This window comes from Poecilia reticulata, chromosome 3, assembly GCF_904066995.2.
Source record: "Poecilia reticulata chromosome 3, P_reticulata-male-v2, whole genome shotgun sequence".
Taxonomy (NCBI): Eukaryota; Metazoa; Chordata; class Actinopteri; order Cyprinodontiformes; family Poeciliidae; genus Poecilia; species Poecilia reticulata.
This window is the reverse complement of record NC_088832.1, coordinates 13,348,222-13,371,366: the sequence shown is the minus strand read 5'-3', so window position 1 is coordinate 13,371,366 and position 23,145 is coordinate 13,348,222. Positions and strand designations below refer to the sequence as shown.

General features: G+C 36.7%; 1 protein-coding gene across 4 annotated transcripts in view; it reads right to left on the bottom strand.

Annotated features, from left to right (window-relative positions):
* Nucleotides 1-4,919: 4,919 nt before the first annotated feature.
* pcdh9 (protocadherin 9) overlaps nt 4,920-23,145 on the bottom strand; it is a 210,437-nt gene continuing 192,211 nt past the window's right edge. For all 4 annotated transcript variants that reach the window (XM_008404417.3, XM_008404416.3, XM_008404419.3 and 1 more), the window contains one exon: nt 4,920-7,010. In XM_008404417.3, coding sequence (XP_008402639.1) covers nt 6,640-7,010 — 371 coding nt within the window. In that variant the 3' untranslated portion in view covers nt 4,920-6,639. The remainder of the gene's footprint in view (nt 7,011-23,145) is intronic.

Sequence of the window (23,145 nt, the reverse complement as noted above, 5' to 3'; positions counted from 1 at the left end):
TAAAGCACAGATTTTCTTCTGCCACTATCTGACCTCAACGTCCTCCACCACAAAGTTAAGAAATCTTTTCATCATACCACCGACCTTGTTGGCATTAGAGTTTACAGTTTATTCTCTTTAGGGTATTTCATGAAAAACTAACATCAGCAGCTGAGATTTTCCCAAAAAAAAAATTTGAGCCCCCACAGTTTTACTGAATTTATTTCTTGGTCAAACCAGTTCGACTAGATTAAGTAAAGCCGATGAACATAATTGTCATGCGAGGCATTTGCTGAGAACACAAATGTCAAATAATTTGGCAGCTGCATTATGGGATGTAGAACGAAAGAAATGAATAGTGCGAAAACTTGCAACGGACACACGAGGAGAGCAGACAGGAAATGGAGAAACAGCAACAGTAAAATCCTGTGGCGATGGGGAAAAATCACAGAGCTTAAATATGCTGACATAAAATGATGAATAATATGAAAACCAGGTGAGTAACAATCAACAGAGGGAATCAGCTGAGAGAAGGATGAATAATGGGCACCAGAGAAACAGAATGAAAACACACAGAATACCTGAATAGTCAAAATCGAAGGACTAATACCAACATCCGTGAGATAAAACCAGGACACAGAGCAGGACTCAAGAAAAAACAGCTAAAAAAACTTAATACAAAGGAAGGAAGTATAGTTTCTATTATAGAGGCAGAACAATGAGGCCAAAATTATCTCTACACAAAATACACCTAATACCTAAATACACAGAGCTCATGAATCATGAATAGATGTATAGATGATATTGGTAATTCTTAAGCAAAACCTCCATTTCACCATAATATGATTGAAATAAAATAAATGTAAAATTGCTGAGAGAAAAAAATCTTCCTGATGTGCTTAGAGGAAGTGAAAAAATGCATGACAGTACTTGACTGATTATTTTGGCTCTGTATGTCATATGTAATATTTTTCATAAGCCATCTCCCTAAAACATTTTTTGCAGTCATACTTACCAACTTATTTAATGTATGATTTTGGTGATGGCACTCATTGCTAACTGTACAGTGTTTTCTTTATAACCTTGTAATTTTATTATGTTTTTTAATGTAAAGCACCTTGAACCACCTGGCTGCTGAAATGTGCTATATGAATAAACTTGATGGATTACATGAAATTCAATAAATTACAATATGTATTGCCATTAGGCGTGCTCATCGGATTTTTGAAAATAACACCCTCTAAATAAGTAATACTCTTTCTTCCATCTGTTTGACGTAATATTCTAATCTTAAATGTCATGTTTTAATTAGCTGTAAGCAGAGAATCATCATCATTAACAAAAAAATAAAGGCTTGAAAAATCAATCTGTGTAATTAATAAATGTAAATGCAGCATAGTCGATTGAGTTATTGAAATAGATGAAGGTTTCAATAAGGTTCAAAGTTCTTGAATGAGTCTGTACATTTTCAAGTATAAAGTGGAATAACATATGTTGTTCGCCTAAAAAAATAAAACAAGAGAAATATCAACCCCAGCACAAGGTTTTTTTTTTTACACTGCATTGAAGTAGCACTCTGGGAGTGAGGTCTTAGTCATTACAAGGTCCCACAGAGAAGGCAATAACAGGGGAGCAGCAAACTGCTCTACAACCTATTTCAACACACTGTGTTTAAAGACAGTTGCTCTTGACAAGAATCCCTTTCAGATTGCCGTGGTGGACATGGATGGGTCCAATGCCAACACCTGGGTTTCTCCTGTGTGTACAGATTTACTGCAGACTGCAGAGGTTAATCAACAATCGCACTCTGCTTTCTGTCTTTCATCTCAGCCCTCTGTTGAGAGCTCAGGCCTCATCTGGAGGGAATATTGGCAGAGTGTTTGTTCCTCGATTGGCTTGTGGGAGCAATCCATACAGATGTGTCTGCTGTGTCCGTGTGGATCAAATTTTGAGAAGGACCAAGACGGACTGAAGCCATCAGATCGTTCTCTAAATGGCCTTCTGGCCCAGGGAATTGCTGTTTCGCAAGCAGTGTGCTCATTGATCCTCACTAAGGTGTTAACTCTTGATGAAACTATCAAGGCTTTATATCAGTGGCTTTACCAGGTGTCAAGCTATATATTTTATTTTCACTTGAGGTAGGTATGAATATAATAATCCTACCAGATATAGTTGTTGCAAAAAGGTTTCCTAAAAAATCTGAATTATAAAGATATTAATTTTGTACCTTTTTGGAGTCTAGAAAATGTGATCAAGTAGAAAAAAACCCCATCTTGCTTTGTGCTTTGAAAAAAAGAAAAACCTCCGTTACTGTGCCTGCCTTGAGCAGTGTTTCAGATTTACACCAGTGAGGTGTTGCACTGGAATACAAAATGTTCCTCTCAATTTGCCGTTCAATTTAATAACAGGCCAGAGAGTTCCAGGCATCTCCCTGTGCAATCCTGTTTGCATCATTTCCTGATCTAAAAGTTGAGCGTTTAAGGCTTTTACAGAAAACCTCTGCATTCAGCTTTGACCCATTTTTTCACTGTGACCTCTATGAATGTAATAACTCAAATGACTCAGATTTGTGGTACGAGGTCAGAGTTATAGTAGCTGGCCAAGCTACAATTTCTCTTTAATCTGTCATAGTTATTGCGGTAGCTTCAGCATGACAGTTCATGTTCCCTCATCATCCTCTCCACTGACCTTCATGTTTCATTTAGCGGGCCACCTCCTTCTCTGGGTTTATAAATATAATATATTGTCCTGCTGTTTATTTAAATGGATACTCTAAGGTTAGAGTTTTGAACAAGATCCATAAGCCTCGGCTATTTGCAGATATTTCTAAAGGTTGTCCTAACAGAGCTGTAAATCATTCTAAAAAGTGCACACTGTAATGCATGTAGAGAGTACTATTTCTCTTAAAAAATAATTATTTGTCTTATTTTTATTTTGTACAAGTTGTTTTTTTTTATCTCACTTCATTTGAAAAACTTTGTTTCAGGGTGATATCGTGTAGGTTTCGTTTTTAGAGAAGGGTTAAGTAAAGTTAAACAGCTTTGGTTGAACAGCTTCAGGGCTGTTCAACTCTTGCCATTATGCGAGTACAATCTGTTAAAAAACTCTGTTCTTTCAAATCTGCTCTCTTTCTGGTTTCAGATCTTGGCCTCTCACTGAGGCCTCTTATTCCAGAGCCAAATCTAAATCCCTGCCAGCTCACATCATTAAAGCTCAAAAGCTGTAGGATTGCTCGGTTTGGTTGAGATCCCAGGTAAAGTTACACATTTAACAGATGAACTCATATATGCTATTGGTTAATACTCATTTTTGCTATTATTATCTGAAAACTTTATTTTTAAAATACGCTATTTTTTTGTTCACTGAGTTTTGTTGGGAGCTCTTTACTCCCGTCTGATGCGCATGCAGTCCCTGTGACTGATTTCTGCTGAACGTTCGCTCTGTTCCACTCCAGTTTACCAGTCTGCAAAATATTCACAAAGCCGTAGAAAAAGCAAATGCGATTGGGATTTTTTTTTTTCTTGGTTGTGTGGTGTGACACTAATTTACTTCCCCTCTCACTTCCAAGGCAATTAGCTTTGAAGCTTCTCAGAAACTATTCTTGCACAAGTCGATAGCTAGCATGGCAAGTCAGAATTTAAGCTAGTCCGCTGGGCAACTTCTGATAAAAATATGAAATGAGGTTACAGTGAGAAAGAGAAACCTAAAGGACTAAGAAAAAAAAAAGCAACTATCTTGTGAGAAACCACTTATAATATGGTATTTGATTCCATGTGATGCTCTTTAAGCGAAATACTCTAATTTGTAGGGGAACGGTCTATGGAGGTGTTTGAAGTCTTAAACTGTGTCATTATCCTGTCATCTATCCATCTAGTATGTCTACACAGTCCAGTTCAGGGTCCTGCATGTCCCCAGGTTTGAATTCAGGAATTGAAAAACTCATTATTTTCATTGTAAATAGCAAATAGTGGCTGATTTATTCAATTGTTTGTATTCATTTATTACCTGGGTTTATACGAGTTAACTCCTGAAAGCCATTGCTGAAGAAATCCCAACGAGGAATGGAAAAGAAAATTTTAAATTACAGTGTTACAATATTTTAAAGTATAAAAGCTAACTGATTTTCAGTTCGCTTTAAATGAAAAACATCAAAATTAACTGTGTGTGACCAAGCTGTACAATATGTTTCACCTAGGGAATTGAGTTACTGAAATAAATTAACCTTTCAATAATATTCCGATTTAATAAAAGTGATTATAAACGCCATTTTGGCAAAAACATTCTTATATTGAGGTGAAGAGATTGAACTTTTTATTGCAAGATAGTGCCATGAATATGTTTGATCTTTTTTGCCTCTCATTGTTACTATTATTAGCAATGTTTGATGGAAATATGAGGAATTGGTTAGAATAACACAATAATTTCTTTTAGTTTAAATATACAGCAAAGACTATATGATAAAACACTTTATAGATGGCTAAAGTTTTTATTTTTATGGTAACCTTGTCAGGTAACTTCCCTTGAATCACGTCCCTTGGTATTTGTTATAGCTGTCTGCTTATGCCACAGCGACCCTGAAAGTAATATTTTTAAGAAGCTTTTATTTTCTCTAAGGACAGAAAATGCAAAACAGAACAGTTGCAAGAGAAACTGTTCATCAGGACATGCTCTCTTGGAGGATGCTCTAACAAATCTGGTTCTGCTTTGTTCACAAGTAAATGCGTCATCCAAAAGAAAAAACGTGTTAGGTAGTGTAAAAACAGACAATGGGAATGATTTTCCATTTTTGGAGAGAAAGAAAATCACTCTAATTAGGGGCAAACCCGTGCGATATTTAAGCAGTGCTTTGAATTTAAATTAAACGGTCACGAGGGGGATTTATTCACAAAAAAAGGACAGACTTCTCGATGTAGCCGTCTTGTACGCAAAAAAAGCATACACATAATTAAAACATTTATTGCAGTAGCTGTATACCTGTAGAGTAACAAGGATTAACTGTTTCAGTATTGGTGATGTCAAACACCCTCACAACTAATAAACATACTGCGATAAGCAAATCACTCCATCCCACTTAACATCTTTATACTGTGACATTAATGTGAAAGTGCTTTACAAACGGAACTACTCTTTATGCACAACTCAACTCTACCCACCACCCCATCTCGAAAAGAAAAAAAAAAAAAGCAAAGACAAAAATGACAAATTTAATTAAATAAGGTATATCATTTAGCATGCTTTTTCTTTGTGTATTTGCCGTCCATGCTGTGAAAACCAACTCTTTCAGATGGTGAAATGACAAGTTATCTTGGCTGACACACAGTCTGTCCATGCCTTTTTTTCTTTTTCTTATTCGGTGACTTTATTTTGCCCTTTGTTTCTTTAAATCTGGCAAACACTCAATGCGTAAGGCATTTGATTATCAGACCGGATATTTTCGGTAGCCAACATGTTCTTGTCATTTGAATAAGCACAATTCAGTGTTTCATGAAGGCACGGTGATTTAAGTGTTATCTTTACCTGTGTTTTCTTATGTATGGAAAATAATAGTCTGTGGAAATAGTACATATATATACAGTATATATATATATATGTATATTTACATATATAGGTCAATAAGTTGCAGGTACTACTGAGAAATTGCCCTCAGTTAAATCACAAATTGAAGAAAATCTATACAGTAAGATCAACCTTAGATAAAACATTGAGCCATTTACAAATATATTGCTATTTAATTGTACTAAACACTTTTAAAATCAGAGCGCTTTTAGAGCTTTTCAGTTTTATAATGCACATGTTGAGCACTGACATCCTTCATAAAGCTTTTTTTTTGTTTGTTTGTTTTGTTTTTCTAACAAGAAAAAAAACTGATTTGCCTTTGAGATTTTGCAGCACTTGAATAAAATTTATATGGGATATAGGCAACAGTAAAATTATGTGGTAAGATTTTCTTTCAATAAGAATCCAGAAAAAAACAAAAAAAAAACAAAAAAAAAACGTAAATGTTTTCGTGTTGGATATGCCACTTTATGCTGGAGATCTCTACCCGGCTGAATTTCCCCAATTCTGATGAGAAGCCATTATAATGACGAAAGCCAAGAACTGTCCTACCCACTGTGAATATTACAGATACATGATTGTGGTTAATAAGTATTATTTACAAACACAGAGACAGTGACAGAATAAACAAGTGTCCACAAACAAGTGTTATAGGACCAACACTTTTTTGAAATATAATCAAAAATCTTCTTTGATTGTGTTGATTAATATAGTCCCAAACAGCTCAATAACAATCACACCACAAAGATTTGTATATATTTGTCTGACAGTCATTTTTTCTCCCTCTTTTTCTGTTTTATGCAGGTCCTTCTTCCACATGTCCCCAAAAGAAGTGGAAAGAAAAGGTTTTTCATTGAGAATCGTAGCATTAAAAAAGAAGAAAAAAAAACTGTGTGGAGCTGCAGAAACATTTTACTGTGGAGAACTAAGCATCAGAAATATTTTGAGGCCTACACAGTACATGTGGCCTTTAAACTGCAGAAGGATTAACTTAAGTTGAAGAAAGCAGACAAGAAATAAACCAATGAAACACAGCGTGAGCCCAGGTGAGACGCCTCACCAGTTTACTCTGTCCAGATTTCTTGCAGCAAAGAAGAGTCAGTTTTATAGCTGCTGGTCCTTTGGACTGTCTGGGCAGGATGCTGACTGGCAAGACTTCAGACTCACCAAAGGAATATCAGCCATGCTGCTGCTGGTGAAGTGTCCCTCCCCACTCCCAAACTGCTTCCTGTCGCCAAAATGCTCTGACCGTCCACTTTCGTTTTTCCAGGTTCTGGACAGAGTGTGTCCATTGAGGAGTTTATCCTTCTGACCCCACTCCCGCTGAGAACTAAAGCTAGACACGGGCGACTTAGAATGCTGGTACGATCCTAACGTGGGAGGCATCCAGCAGTTGTCTGAATGTCCAAGGACAAGGCACTCCTGTGTGCACATCTCTGTAGCTTCCACAAGCCCTCGTGGTCCCAGGGGTCCATCTGAAAAACAAAAGGCCAAAGTACAGTTTGAATGACACTATGAAGTGCATTTTATTGTACCTAATAAATCATCTTATACGACAGTATTTTTTATTAAACAAGTTAAAAAGATGGAGAAAATATGAAAGTTGGAAGAAATCACAGCTCACTCTTCGTCTTAAAATGATAAGAACAATAACACACAGTCAAACATGGTGCATTAAAGTCAGAAGTTGCTTTGGTTGGATGAAATTCTATAATTCAGATTCAGACAAATTCAGATCCCAAGCACAGCAACTTGTTTACTGCTGGATGTTTCAAAAACAGCAAAAAAAAAACAAAAAACAAAAAAAAAAAACAAAGCTTGGAGTTGGGCCTAGTCAACGTCTGGGCTTAAATCAAACAGGCACTGTGGTGCAACTGTAAACAGGGAGTTCATCCTGGAAAACGTTCCAGTGAGACTGAATTAAAACAAACTTGCAAAGAAAAAATTTGGAACTAATTACCAGTTATTGTTATAGAACGTGGCTGTTGCGCGCTCAGCTGTTTTTCAGTTGGCTTTTCAGCTGCGATTAATAAAATATTTTCCACTGAAGTGTCCTGCTTTAAATGTCAGAGCTCGGCTTGACAAAAGCAAGAGGATGCCGGTAATTTCTGTGTGTAAATGACGAACACTCCGAATTAACACATGGAATTAAGTGCATGTATTTGCATGTATTTGCAAGGAGTATTGATGCGCTGTTTCCAAGTGGAGACAGGATTCATTCTTAAAACGAGGATAAACATTGTTCAGCAGAGATCTCAGGGGCTGTTGAAGAATGGAGATTTCAAAAAAGAAAAAAAAAAGGAGTGGCTGTGATCATGTTCAAAGTGTGCAGTGAAAAGCACAGAAACTACTTACTGACCTGCCATTTATGTGACATTTAGCTTTTTTGTATTGGTAGATAAATAGCTACACTGAAAGCATCATGGCATCATGATCTCACCGATGGCATTTCCTCAAACTCACAATTCTTGTAAAAGAATGGAACATGAATAGTATCAGAGTACATATATCTGCATGCAGCATCAGTATTTGGTGTATTAATTGTCAAAGCTATGACGTCTGAATTTCACTTTGCTCCTTCAAAGCAGCTCGGGGATTATTATGGACACTTTGTGCTTTCCTGTTTCCCTGGTGTGATAAACATGACCATTTGCATGTAGACAATCAGTGCCCCAGTGGGCAGCTGAGAATAATTTGAATCAGCCTATTTCTCTTGCAATCAAGCACATACCTTCTCATTTAGAAAATTTACAGATAAAAATTGATTAAAAGACCACTTGAGGAAGCTATCTGACGTGTTTCACAATATATACATGAACAGCACAACTTTTGGTACCATCAAGCAGAGCATCGGACGTGCATAGAAGTCTAAACACAACAGACTGCTGAATGATAATTAGATTTTTTTTTTGTCACCCAAGTGTTTTATTAGGACAATAATAAACTTGCAAAATGGACCATGTAATTTAAACCAAGACGTAATGTGTCACACTGCTTTAATAAAGCAATATATTTGAAAGGTTTTAATTTCACCTGATTATCTTCTCCCTTTCAAGAAAATCTGTAGTTTCCTTGAAGGTCAGATATGATAAAAAGTTCAGTGTTCGTGGGTCCTACTTCACATTTATGCAGCTGCTCCACACTCGAAAGGCAACATTTTCCAGAATTGGTCCTATTAGTTAGAACAGCTGATGTTTTTTTTTTTGCTTTTGTTTTGTTTGTTTTTATTAGATTTACATTAACACAAAGAAAATATCAAGGTTTGTTGGTCAATTCAGTTAGTAATGAAACACTTAGATCTGGAATTTTAAAGTAACTGTGTCTCTTTCCATTACAAAAATGGATGCATCAGATAGAAATTCGACTTCCCAGTTTGACACCGTGAAATTGGGCCTCTGTCTCTTTAAGAAGCTCCTGCTCTTTTTGACACCCCGCCTTCAGCACATCACAACAGTGTTCCTGCATTATGCCATTTACTACTGTTCCTAGCAGTGTTGGACTGAGATGTAGTTTATAACTCTGTCATATCTTTACCCTTGAATGATTTAGATTTTATTCCACTGCCTAATAGCACCGTCACACTGCAGTGAATATTCATAAAATGTAAATACTGTTTTTCTCAAATGACAAAGACTAACAGAATTTATGCATCTCTGATTTGCTGAAAAGGACAATAGATAACACATTTCCTAAAGTCCTTGCAGTGTGTTTTAGCATAAATTTATTCTTGGGTAGAAAAAAAAAGCACTGTTTAATTTCTTTGTTTTAATCTCTGTCAGTAATAGAACTCCAAATACCAACACTGAATTAAAATAATGCTATTTGTTATCATGTGCAAAATAAAACGATAAGTAATGTCTTACAGCGGGTCTTCGCTAAAAACATATCACTTCCTTTTGCCAACGTCTAGACAAAATGTTTAACAAATTGTTTAGTGCTGTTTGTCTGTGCATAGCCTGTTGCTAATAGCTCAGAAAGCAAGTTCTTCCCCAAACACTTGCACACACATACACACACACTTCACACGCACAAGCAAATAGCCGGTGGCTGGTGTTTGGTGCAGAGCCCCTGAGTGCTTTAAATAACATTGAGGCACAGGTGTTGAGGAATGCAAGGGATTCAGTTGTGTGTCAGATGGTGCTGACTTTTGCTTACAGCGCTGTGCAAATTATGCAGAGGTCCACAAAGACAGATACCTTGAAGACAGAGAAACCATTAGACTGTCTCGTGATGCAGTGCTATTAGGATATGCTGGAGGCTGTCTAGTCTTAATTCTGCAGGAGCTGTGGAATAAATGTGAGCCATGAGGAATAGCTGCCTAATGATGGACACTTTGACCAAGCGGCATTAACAAACCTTCCTTTTTGTCCTCCTACTCAGCGTCAACAGATCACAGAGGTTACAGAGGAGGAGGAGGAGGAAAGGAAGCTCAATGCTGACCAGAGGATGTTTGCAACTGTAAGGGAGTGCACTTGCTTTACTCTTCTGGCTATTACTAATGAGATAACGTTTGGCTAATTAATTGGATGCACACTATCAACACTGATGTGCCAGCCCCACACCAACAACAGCCTTCAGAAAGTCAAGAGGGAATGGGAGGAGGGGGTGTGTGAGAGTGATTGAGTGTGGGGGGATTTAGCGTCCATAGGGCTTGTTTATTTATCCATGCTGTTAAGCATGCCCAGATGTTGTTATTTGGGGATAAATACGGCTTTGTTTTAGTCCAGCACGGAGGTTTAAAAGTAGCGTACCAATGTCTCCAGCTGGTGCTCAAAACCCCTCCAGATACGTCTGGCAGATTAACATCTCATGCCTTAAATCTGCAGTAGGTATTCCTAGTGACCCTTTGATTCTTCTCAATACAACCTAAACACATATGAGGCCAATCCATTACTATGCACACCATGGCATATAATGATACACCCTATTATAACTGTGCCCTGCAAATAGATCTGGTTCACACCAGCAGCACAGATTTCACAAACAGCTTGGAGAAAATGTGTGAGCAGTGTCCAACAAGGCATAGAATTACAACTCTATACAGCTTTGCAAGAAGAAAAAAAAAAGGAAAAGAAAGAAAGAAAGAAAAAAGCAGCCTGTGATCTACAGTAAAGGCGATCTGGTGTTAGATAGATATAATAGTGAGCGGAGCAGAACAGAGCAACATGCTGGATGCATTCTCCTGAGAATAGCAGTCTGGCTGATGGATCCTTTCTAGTGCTCCCTTTGAGGCCAGGCAGCAGCTTCTCATGAGAGGACATGAAGGGCAGGAGGGAGTCAAAATAGAAAATGAAGACAAAGCTTGAGTTTCAGAGTGAAGGGTGGTTTAGGAAAATATAAGGATCAGGCAAATTTTAAAAGAACAACAGCAGATGAGGTATAGATAAGAAAAACAGAAAATATTAAGCATGTTGAGAAAGGAGTCATTCACATAATTCCCATGATCACTGATAAATGGTACTGGATTAGACCTCACTAAGTACTATTCGTGGATCAATTTGTAATTTAAATGTTCAAACAAATGTACCCTCTTGGAAACACACATTTTCAGCATTAACAGTCTATGGCAAAATACCTAGTATTATTACTTACGTGTTTATTGGCAATGTTTCTGAAAAACTGTGACTTGCATTTCCCAGTCTTTATTATTACAACATGATAAGTAAATGAGATAAATAGGAGTGCATGTCTTCAAAGCACATGATAAATTACAAAGTAGCACAATTTCTTTTTTTTTTCTGTAAACCCTATTTAAATGTTTTATCATTAATATTGTATATTTGACATGAGAGACATTTTAAATTATTGTGCAGAGCCACAGCCTATTGGCTGAATAACTGAGTGCAGTTTGAATGCAGTGTGGCGGTTCATCTAATTTATTAACAATCAAGGTGATCTTTGATTAAAAATATGAGATAATGCATCCATCCCGTGTCTCGTCTCCTTATTCTTTCAAGGTCACATGAGAGGTTGGTGCCTATCTCCAGCAGTCATTGGGGAGAGAGGCAGGGTACACCCTGAACAGGGCACCAGTCCGTCACATTGACACACAGAGGAAAAATAAACATGCACATCCACACACATGCACGCATACCTAAGAGCAATCACGGATACGTTTTTGGATTCTGGGAGAAAGCCGCAGTACCTGGAAAAATCCCACGCATCCACGGGGCGAATATGCAAACTCCTTGCAGAAAAAGCCTAGACCAGGATTCAAACCCTTCTTGCTGCAGGGTAACAGCGCCAACATCTGCACTATTCAGCCTTCCAACAATACAGCAAACGTTATTCTGGTATGACAACTAATAATGATTTCGTCATGCTTTCTGTGCTACCGGTCCAAACCAAACATGTCATGTGCTTCTAAATTTAGCATGTAGAGATACTAAAATCTTCATCAGTGCAGACAAAGCATCTGCATACTTGAGCACAAGATAAAGTAATACTATTTGGGTCACTGCTAATAGATTTGCTTGGCACTTATTACATTTTATGTGTGATTATGCAGCGTCTCAGAGTTGCAGTGTTTATGCTCTTCTTTTTAATGCTGTCAAAAATGCATGACAGGTGGTGATAAAATTGTGTATGCCAAAGTGTCAAATTCAAAGAAAGTCTGTGTTGGAGCACTATTTACTCAAGGCAGAATAACTTCCAGTGACATATGAAACTTCTCCATTCAAGGTCCTACACTTATTATCACCAAAGTCGCTAGTAAACCACGGTAGCAAAACGGGTAGGGTGTGTGTCACCTCTGCTGTATGTTATTCCTCTCACTGTCACCAGATTTATGGTCTGCACAACAACATCACAAGGATTTGTAAAATTAACTTTACCTTTCATGCCCTCTCACAGTAATGGTACTTTGGAGGATGAAGGCATTCTTCAGTCCAGCACTGCAAAAGAACTGCTACCTTAATGGTATAAACAATTACAATTTCTTGTTAAAGTACCTCCAGCATGTCAACCTGCTCCTCTATATTATTTTGCAATAACTCACTTGGAACAAATAGATGTAAATATATATTTTCAAAGACGTTTTGTTTTTGTCTAGGCTCAGCACAGCAGATCAGATCTGAAGGGATATCTAAATGCCCAAAATTACTTTTAATATTCAAATGCAGTTCTGCAGCAACATTGTCAAAATATGGTGCTACTAACAAGGGTCACTGAATGCACCAGTGCACAGCGACATATTACACTTGTACAAAATACAGTGCGCTAAAAAAAAGTGATTAGGTGGTTTAAAGAAGCACAAATTGGTAGAATTTGATAGCTGGAGAACACAAGAGATGAGGTCTAATTTATTCCAGGTCTTTTAACTTAATCTGCCCACTTATTTTCTACATTTCAAGGCAATCTCCAACAGCTGGTGAGTGAGAGGTGGGCACATCACAGGGTACGATAACTGAGTAAAGTAAGCAAAAACAAAAAAACATTGTGAAGTTCCACTTTGCTAATAATAAAGAAAACAAGCACTATGATGAGCAGACTACATGCAGTTCTGCTCCTTTGGTGCACGTGAAGCACTTCTTATCAGTTTTAGGAAAATAAAATACTAAAATGAAAAGGGTAGCTTTGATAAAAAAAAAAAAACTGTGAAATATTTCCTTCTCACCAGGAGATACAAGCAAAGAGGTTTGGGACAAAAAAATAAGCTCACAGAAACATCTCCCACTGCATCTACGGTGACATTCAAACATCTTCCCTTTTTGCCTCAGCACAGAGACTTTTGCCAACAATCGTTATCTGTGCAATGCTTTCCAAACAACCACAGCCTACACCAAATAAGATGGAGGAGTGGAAAAATGTTTGTACTGCACTGCAGCAGAAGCTAAACAAGTCACCATGGACTAGTCGCTACACTTCAAAACATGTTTTTAGTTTTTTTGCTGTATTATTCTCCTGCAGGATGTCTCCGTGTGACATGAGCTGGCAGATATCACAATGTTCACCGCAGCCAAGTTGCAATGTACATTTTTAGATCTAACTGTGGTTTTGGGAACAGTAAATAATCCACATGCATTTATTGTGCTGTTGCTTTCCTCCAGGTGAAAGCTCGGTTGAACAACACATGTAAAGATGACACTATAGAATGCAAAACAACCGACTCGAAAAGGCACATCATAATACATCACTGTTTTCATAACTACTACATTCAGTTTGATACTGTGGACAACGCACGCAACTATTTTCGTCATTGTTGGATTGAAATTAAATTGAATTGTTTTTAATGAACGGCATCGTTACTGTTTACCTTATTTCCACAATGCTGAGTCATCTGTTAAATACAACAAATTTTAGACACCACATACCATCTATCACAGGCAAATAAATATATTAGAGTTGTTTAAAATAATGTTTAATCAATTTAAGATGGTAGCTGACAACTTTTGGCAACTGTTTCTTCCCATAGACCATGTGGATATGCGTTTTCTTTAATGGTTTACTGTATTTCAAGTAATTTATGTCTCTTCTTGTGAAAGAAACAGTGTTGTTCTTCTTTCATCATTTTTCTGTAAATAAAGAATGATCTGTAAAGCAAGATACAATGGAATGGAAGGGGCAAGACCAAATAAGCTTATTCTTCTACCTCCTTTTCAAACAAATGGTTATGTAAATATTAAATCATAGCATATGAATTAATATAATATTTTTGAAGTAAACAAATCAAAAACACCATGACAAATGATTTTACTGTCTTCTCTTTTATAATTTGATTTTAACATATTTTATTGACTTTTCCACTTTTTTATAGTTATTATGGTCATGAAGACAATATGGCAAATATGACAACTGTCTTTACACCAAAAATGGGAAAAATCAAAACCTATAAATTGTCTCTATAAATTCACTTTTGTAAGAAAATGTGTTAATATTGCATGAGACAAACATCTAAATAATAAGTAAAAGCAGTAACACCTTATTTGATTTCAGTATCAGTCGATTTGACTGCTGAACAAACTTCAGTATAGCCCTTTCATTTGGTGTTATTGACGTATCTAAAGTAACATGTACAGACTGTGATTGTGTTGATTTCAAGAAACAGTAATATTGCAGCATGACTATATTTATTTCCTTGAATCTAAAAAAAACAATTTTACCATTTTAATGGAAAAATATAAGAAAAGCATCAGTGTTGTTCAATATTTCAGTTCAATTGCTTGCTAGTGCATCATATTACACTAAGTCCTTGTTATTTTATTTGTTATGTGGCGGTCTGTATTATACAAGTATTGATTTTCCTCTCTGGGAGAGATAAGATGTCAAGAAATTGTCACTTATGACTTGCTATTAAATTGCCATGCATGAGTTGCAATTTCATTATGTCGGGCAGAATCATGTTGCAGACTGCTGAGAGTCATTTAAAAATAACCACAATAATGAATTAAATGCAATTAAATAATTTTCGTGAAGTAGATTTTTTTTTTCTTTTATGTTTTGATATGGGCTTTAAGATACATCAGTTCAGATATATTGGATGTGCTGATTAAAAAAACAAAAACATAGTAATGCCAATCAGATTGTCATCGTTTGCACTGAAACTACAAATAAATAACTGCCTTTGTGTGATTGTATTTATTTAAAAATAATAAAACACTTCAAAAAAGTATTAAAATGACGCACTTATTTATGCAGATTTCTGCAAATCTTTACAGGAAGATAATCGCTGCTCTTTGTCCTCTTTATTCTAACCGTTTCTGCAAATAAATGCATATATAAGTACAAAGTTTTCAAGGAATGTTTAGTTACAATGTGCTACCTTGGTGTTTGCCACATTTCATAAAGTATTTATGCTCTTAAGTATAATTAGGTCTACGTAGACCAATTCTGGACACACATGCATGCAAGCTGAAAATTGAGGGCAGCCTACAAATGCAAGGTACCACTGAGACTTCAACAACGGGTTTGTTCTGTCTTTACATTAAATTGCTCATCTGAGCTTACAAGTACTTGATTAATAATGACGAATGACGCTGTCAGTGACTATATAACAATGCATTAACATGCTATTACTGCTAATCAGTACGGCATCATGAACTGAAGAACGTAGACCAAAAATTGTAAATTTAATTTCTTAAAATATAACAATAAAAAAACCAACATGTTTTAATGCAGAAATGTGGGATTAATATAACGCAAAGGTTGTCATTTTTGAAACATACTTTTAATCTGATAAAGGAGCCTTATCGGAATGCATGTTTTAATTTATTGACTGTGAACATATACACATTGAGATGAAGGAAGCACTGGAGGTACGGTAACGGCTTATTGGCAGAAGAACATGGAAAGAGTAATAAAAAAAGAAATAAAAAAAAGTGAGCGGAGAAAGCAGTAGACAATGGATGATATAGAGGCACAGATACATTGTACCGTGAGGTGGTGACAGAAAGATGTAACTTTCTGTGTTGATGATTACCTTGAGCCCCAAGGAATCAGATCAGATAATAAAACAGACCCTTGTTATTCCCCTGCGAACTCTGTAATTGCAGTGCTGAAGTGTATCTCCTCTCTGTTAATAATTGTAATTTCAGACCGGGCTCTGCCTACATACATTTATTCATAATTACCTTAGGGAAAGGACAGTGTCATGCTGCCTAATAAAAGTGTGCCAAAATAAATTGAGGGAAGGAGTGCTTGAAAAATTACTTTAAAGTCAGACATTTTTCAATTTGGCAAAAAGCACATCAATGGAATATACTTTGGTATTTAGACTTCTTGAAATCATTTTACTAAATGTACATGAATTATAATACATGCATATTAAGGAGTAGCACTGCAGGGCTGCGGCGCTTGTTTCATCAAGTTTACTGGTACTTGTTTTTGGTCTCTCGCAGCTTAGCATGTGTTGTGCAGTTCACAGTGATATTTTCTGTTAAACATGGAAACGTGTCAAAATTAACGCACTGCTCAGGAATCAAATTGGCAATGACATAAAAGTTAGCACCTCCTCTCCAATTGTGAGAGGAATTTGCCTCTATTACATTGGTGTTGCCATGTTAACAAGTGGTAGATATATATTTAAAGGTACTGGATCACTTATAAAAGCATCAGAGTTCATCATGAAGTAGAACAAGTTGAAAATGATTCTCTGTAGATCAAATACAGAAGACAGATATGGGAAAGATGAAATATAACCTAACCTTACTATGTGTTTACATTTAATGTGAGGTAATGTATACTGCCTATACATTACATCTAAATGTATTATGCATTCAGTGCAAATCTTGGTTTTGAATAAGAGGTGAAATGGAAAAAAAAAAAAACCGACAGAAAAACCTGTTAACAGAAACAGAAAATGTGCGTATCTTACATATCCGCACATTTTTGTGAATTATGCATATTCAAAAAGCAGAATATGCATAACTCTGCTTTGTGAGCTAGCTGGTATACTGCGAGGAAGTTGAGGTCAGGGTCTGGCAGAGACCCCTGTTGGGTGCAGGTGGCAAATAACTTCTGTCAGCCAAGTAATTAAGTGTCCATCACATCTTTGCAGGAGGGCTGTGCAACCCAGAAGCATCTTCCAGTCTCCATCTGTGAAGCAAACTGGAGCTTCTATATGCCCCAACATACTGTATGACCACCACATCTATAACATGTGAAGGAAATATTTTTAGTTGATGCTATCAAAATATAAAATTCTTACAAAAATTTTTAAAATACATTTTTGGGGGAGGAGAGGCTTTTATTAAATAAAATAGTGAATTGCCATGCTGTTTAATGCCTTTCATGGAAAGGTGTAATGCAACAATAAAGTCAAATATTTATATGTACAAGGTATTTAAACATCCTTTTTGTAGAAAAACAACCACAATGTAAAAGCAATCTGAAACGCCTTGTTGCTGAAATGTGCTATCCAAATAAACTTGATTGATTTATTGAAGGAACAAAAAAAATACTGTGTTTAAAACCTGCCTTGCAAATCACGTCAAAACTGAAAAAAAACTTAATTGAAAATGGGGTATGACTGTGCTAGTGAAGGACGTTAAGTCAATCAATAAATGAAAACATAAACTGGTCTCAATCCAGTGGGGTAGAAAATACATAAAAGCATGAAAAAAAAAAAAAACTGGACTAATTTCCATCTGTGAGAAGGTAAAAAGAGGAAAAGAGCTGCTCAACAACTAAACCAGCTTTCACAAATACGAAATTCAAATGTTAAGCTATGTATGTAAATAAAAATGTACAGTTTTTACTCATATTTTTTAATTTTCATAGACCAAAAATATTTTGTACATTTTAGACATCTAATCAATCAATCAATCAATCAATCAATCAATCAATCAATCAATCAATCAATCAATCAATCAATCAATCAATCAATCAATCAATCAATCAATCAATCAATCACATTTTATTTGTATAGCACATTTCAGCAGCAAGGCATTTCAAGGTGCTTTACATAATTAAAGAAAAAATAAAAACAGCATGTGACATTGAATAAACAGTAAGAAAGAGAAAGAGATTTTGAAAAAAAGATTTAAAAAAGATAAAAACATACTTTTGTTACAGAATTTAAGCGTCTGTCTCCGCCGTCCGTTTAACACGGGTATTATCCAGGCCCCGTCGCCTAACAGGACAAGGTCTCCAACCTTGCAGCACCAGGCTCCGTCCACCTGTCACGCGAATTGTGTCTAATGTGAAGACTTTTTCAGATTTTCTTTTTCATATTTTACACACCTTTATTATTTTCCCCCCATGTGCCTTTCAGTACAGAAAAACACCACAGATGTCTACTTGCACGGTGTTACAGCATTGCTTTGGCAGGCCGTGTGTTTTTTTTTTTTGTTTTTTTTTTATATGCGGTTATGGCATATTAATTTCGCAACATGTGTGAAAGTAATTTGTTGTTTTTGAAGATGGCGGCAATTAATCTCTCAAATGACCTAGCTAGATTAAATCAGAAGAAAGAGAGGATGCTATGAAAATAAATGCCAGCATTAGGGTAGAAATTACATGATGACCTTACTGAACAATGATTTATGGATTCCCCAGTCAAGCAATTACATCAGGTGATACCTTTGAAATTTCAAACCATGGAAATTAAATTTGCTCCTTTGCAAACTGTGCACTTGTCAAGGACATTTAAAGTGTGGCCTATATTGCAATCATCCTCAGTAGTCACATTTCTCTGGGAACATTTTACGACATCAACAGGAACTGTGGAAAACATTTAGCAAAAACTTAACTAAATAAGACAAACTATTGCAGAAAGATGAAAAAAATAAATTAAATAAAAATCATGCATAGGACTGAATTTACAGACTTATTTACACTGATTTACATACTCCAACATAATACATGCATACTACAGTAAGTAAAAGGAAATAAAAAAAAAATGCTTCACATTATGTAAAACTCACTACGTAATAAGCAGTGGTGTTTCAAAGTACATATTTTGTTTTTCCCTGTTTAGATTTGACGTTTAACTGTGCTAAAAAGTACAGCTCAGTCTAAACTTGGACTTTAGTTTGAAAAATGTAAATCAGTTCCTGTGTGAAAGGTTGAGTCATTTCTGTCAAGACCACCTGTTCTAATCAAGAGGGTCACTCAAGATAAGTAGAATTAAAGGCCTTATCTCACCACCATGAACCTATTTCAGTAACATTTATTAGCTTCACAACCCGCATCGTCTTCCACATATTTTAGATAGGCTCTATGAAAAAATCCACAAATATTAGAATTTTCCATAAATAATTTGGAGTTACGGTCCACAAAAACATCAGCAAATAGGTGAATCTGTGAATGCAGAACTGGGAATAAGTAGAGGTCCAATGTATTTACAGCATGCTCCCTAGGTCTGTCCTTTATAAATCTAACAGGAATGAGCAGTGACTAATTGTTATCCTTTGCTATTTCTTATAATTGGACTGAACTGCACAGGCCTACTTGATAAAATAGTTGCTAGCCAGCTAGTTAAGAGCAGGGCACTGTACCTTCTACTTTACTATTTGTTTCAAGGATAAGACAAAGGATTATTTACCTCTGTTAGGTGAATTGTAGCATGTTTGCCTGCTTAACAGAGTTTTTTTTATGAAAAACATATCTGAGCAAATCTCTTAACGGAATGTTATGCTTTCAAAAAACTTTTTTTTTTCAGTTTAAAAAAAAAATCACATAAATCAATCGCAGATCAATTTTCTTCACTTTCTACATATGAATGAGCTGAAACGTTTAATATACATCAGTTGGGAAAATACAAAATCAATCAATATGTTTGTTTTATGATTTTTGGCTGTCATCGGGGTTCTGTCTTCTGCCACTACATTTTCAGACTCTTATCCGAGTATGCATTACAAAATATGATGCATGGGCATGAAAACAAGGCTGCACACCACTCAGGTCTGTTGGAGTAGAGGTGCCAGGCTCACCATATGCCACAGAAAACTGCAGTTACAGAACAAATAAATACAATAAGCTATCCAGACAAAGAGTGACCAACATATTTTGATGAAATTAGATAGTGGTCTTTAGATTTAAATTTTAAAGGAAGACATTTTTCACCATGGTTATATTTAGAATTAATCTCTCTATATAGCTACAATTTTACCTTCAATTGCAAATAATGGCTGGTATTAAGAATGCAAACTACATGAAGATGGAAATATATTAAGATTCAGCTTGTTTGCTGAGCAGCATTTTCTATTTATATGCAAAAATTAAACCAAAGGCCTTGAATCAAACATGTTTAATTGAAGCTACCGTTTCACAGCGCAGCTGGGGTTATAATTATGACTAATTAGATCCTGTATAAAAGTTGTATAAATTGGACGATTTCATATTTCTGTCTAAGATGTAAGAATGACAAGCTACTGTGATCAGTTTAGTGTAGCTTTCATTTTACATGCCCCATACTGGCCTGCGGTGTTCTTTGAATTCAGCTTCTATAGGCGTCTCTCCCTGATTAACAGAGAAAACAGACTGCTTACAGTATCGCATTAAAACTGTTCAAAACAGGTTTGCTGGCATCGCTTTGCTAACAACAAGGAAGCCTTCAGCTGCTGAAATAGCTAGTAAATTTTAAGTGGCACTCTGTCAAGACCAATCCCTCCAGTGGACCCAGTCACTGGACATTTGATGAGTTGCTTTGTCTGTTCCCCTCTCAATGTCAAAAAATCAGCAGGCACTCTGACTCCCTGATGGGGTCAGAGACCTCCGCCGCTGTGAGAGGGTGACCACGTTGATTCGAGGACACACAGTCATCACCCACAGATAAAGGGGCTTACATTTCCTGAGATACAATTGAAACACCATGAGTCAGTGACAAGCACATTAAAAATAAAATAAACGAAATGTACACAAGATTGTAGCGCTTAGCTAGCAGACAAGTGGTGTCATTGCTATGAACGTCTGCGGTTATTTTTATCCAACATTTGGATCCTGTGACACATTGAATAATGCAAATCTGAATTCACTGACAAAGGAGTGGAAATGAAAGAAAAGACTGTATGGGGCAGAAATGGTGCCAGCGGCCTCATCATTTCATTTCTTTTAGCCCATCTGTAAATGGCATGCATTTTAATCCTTTTAATTATGGTTCCTCACTACAATTACCTCAAATTAAATTACTTTGCAAACCTCAGAAGGATACATGGCGAGCGGAGAAGAAGTGGATCCTTCTGTCAGGGATTTAACCTCAGTTTCTGTGTGACACACTTAGCTGTCTCCCCCACCTTGTAAATCCGATGCTATATTAAACTGAAATATTGAAAATACCCAAAGCCTCACACTGCACCCATTCTGGAACCCAATCAGGCCTCAAACTCATCTAAATCCCCTCTTTCCCAGTCTGACTGCATTCACTGGGCTACAGAGATTACTGCAAGGAACCCTGCCTGGCAGGCACGCCACACTTAAATAATCTCTGGGTGAAATCCCAGTGTTAATGTGGGGTTTCTGGATCATGGCACCGCAGCGTTTTGCGGTGCTCTGTGCCACACTGGTCTGGTCGCAGATGACAGCATGCACCAGCGAGTGAAAGACGTATTGGGAGAGGGGGAAACCATCGTAACGAAAAGAGGGAGAATAAGAATAGTGATGAAAGGAGTAGAAGAGAACAGGAACGGAGTGAAGAATTGCAAAACAACAATGTGGCGTGAGGCGGTGGAGAAGATGAAAAGACAAGGCAGGGGAGGCATTGAGGGTGAGAGAGAAAGGGCTGTGGAGGCGAGATAGTCCCCTGAGTGGGACAGAAGAAGCTTGCCAAGGTCTAAATGACATTACTCTGCATGTTATATACTTCATGGCCTTGGGTGGGTGTCTCATGTGCCAAGAGATGCATAAAATCCTGACTGCTATTCTTACCCTTCTCCAGAGCTGACCCATAAACACACTCATCTCACACTTGAAGTGTGGCATCAAACCAAGGATGCTTAACGCAGAAAATGAAGTAATTACTTGATGTTTCAATTGCAGCGCAATAATTGCTTTAGTCCACAGGATAACCAAGAAAGTGAGAAGATAACATATGCCAGTGAAGGCGACAGCATAATGACAGGATTAGTGTAGGTCTTAAAGACTTCATCTTTCACAGATACACATGGAAAGGAAGGGGGAGGGAAGCTTTGAGACAAGGAAGACAGTGAGAAATGTCTTTGAAGAGATGTTCTCCTTTAAAAGCAAACCACTGGCAAATATCTGTAAATACAAAAACACTTTTTTGTGCTTTTTTATTTCTAGTGCTGGAACCTGTCAATTATTATAATGGTTAAAAAAAAAAAAAAAAAAAAAAAACTTGCCGACAAATCCCTATCAAACTCTTCATTCTGCATCTGACTGATTCTCAAATATCGCTGCTGTTTCCATTGCCTGTCGTTGACTTTCTGGATTCTCTGTTGCAATAAAATTTCTAATCAGTCAGGAGAGAAGACCATCTCCTCAAGTGAAAAATCTCCTTAGAAGTGATTGTGTTTTAAATAAGTTTACAATAACCAAATCCCAAAGTGGAAAAACAGGACATGCGGTAATTCTGTAACACACACGTAGCGCTACATTAATTCAATTAAAATGTGAAAACTATGTCAGTAAAAAATGCACTGATTAATGCTGCCTTAAAGGAGGCCGCTTCAAGAAGCTAATTCCATAAAAAATGGTTTTGGGCTAAAATACTAAAGGCACCAAAAAGGGAAAAATAAAGAAGAAAAAAAGTCTTAAGAGATATAAAAACACAACCTCTTTCTGACAAACTATTATCTGTCCAGCATAAGTTCAGTCTTATTTGCTTCTGTTTACTGTGGATACCGATTCAACTGAAGATTGCTTTCCATACAGATAAAAAGATTCACATGCAGGGTGTTCTGACCAGCTTGAAGAAGGGTAATTAAGGATAGCATAACATCAACAACATAAGGTTGTGTCAAGGCCTTTGACACTTCTAATTGTATTTATCTAAAGCCTTGACTCCTCGGTCCCAGGAAAATTCATTAGACGGCGTAGCAGCATGAATTTCTAACACCTAAACGTCAAGAGTTTTTGAACACAAGGCTTTGTGTTGTTGCAAGAGGTAGATGGGCTGGCATCGGCTGGTGTGTGTTGGGAGGCAGTTGGACGAGAGGAACAATCTGTACCAGTTAATTAGCACACACAAGGGGGCATCAGGACAGCTCTCTCTAA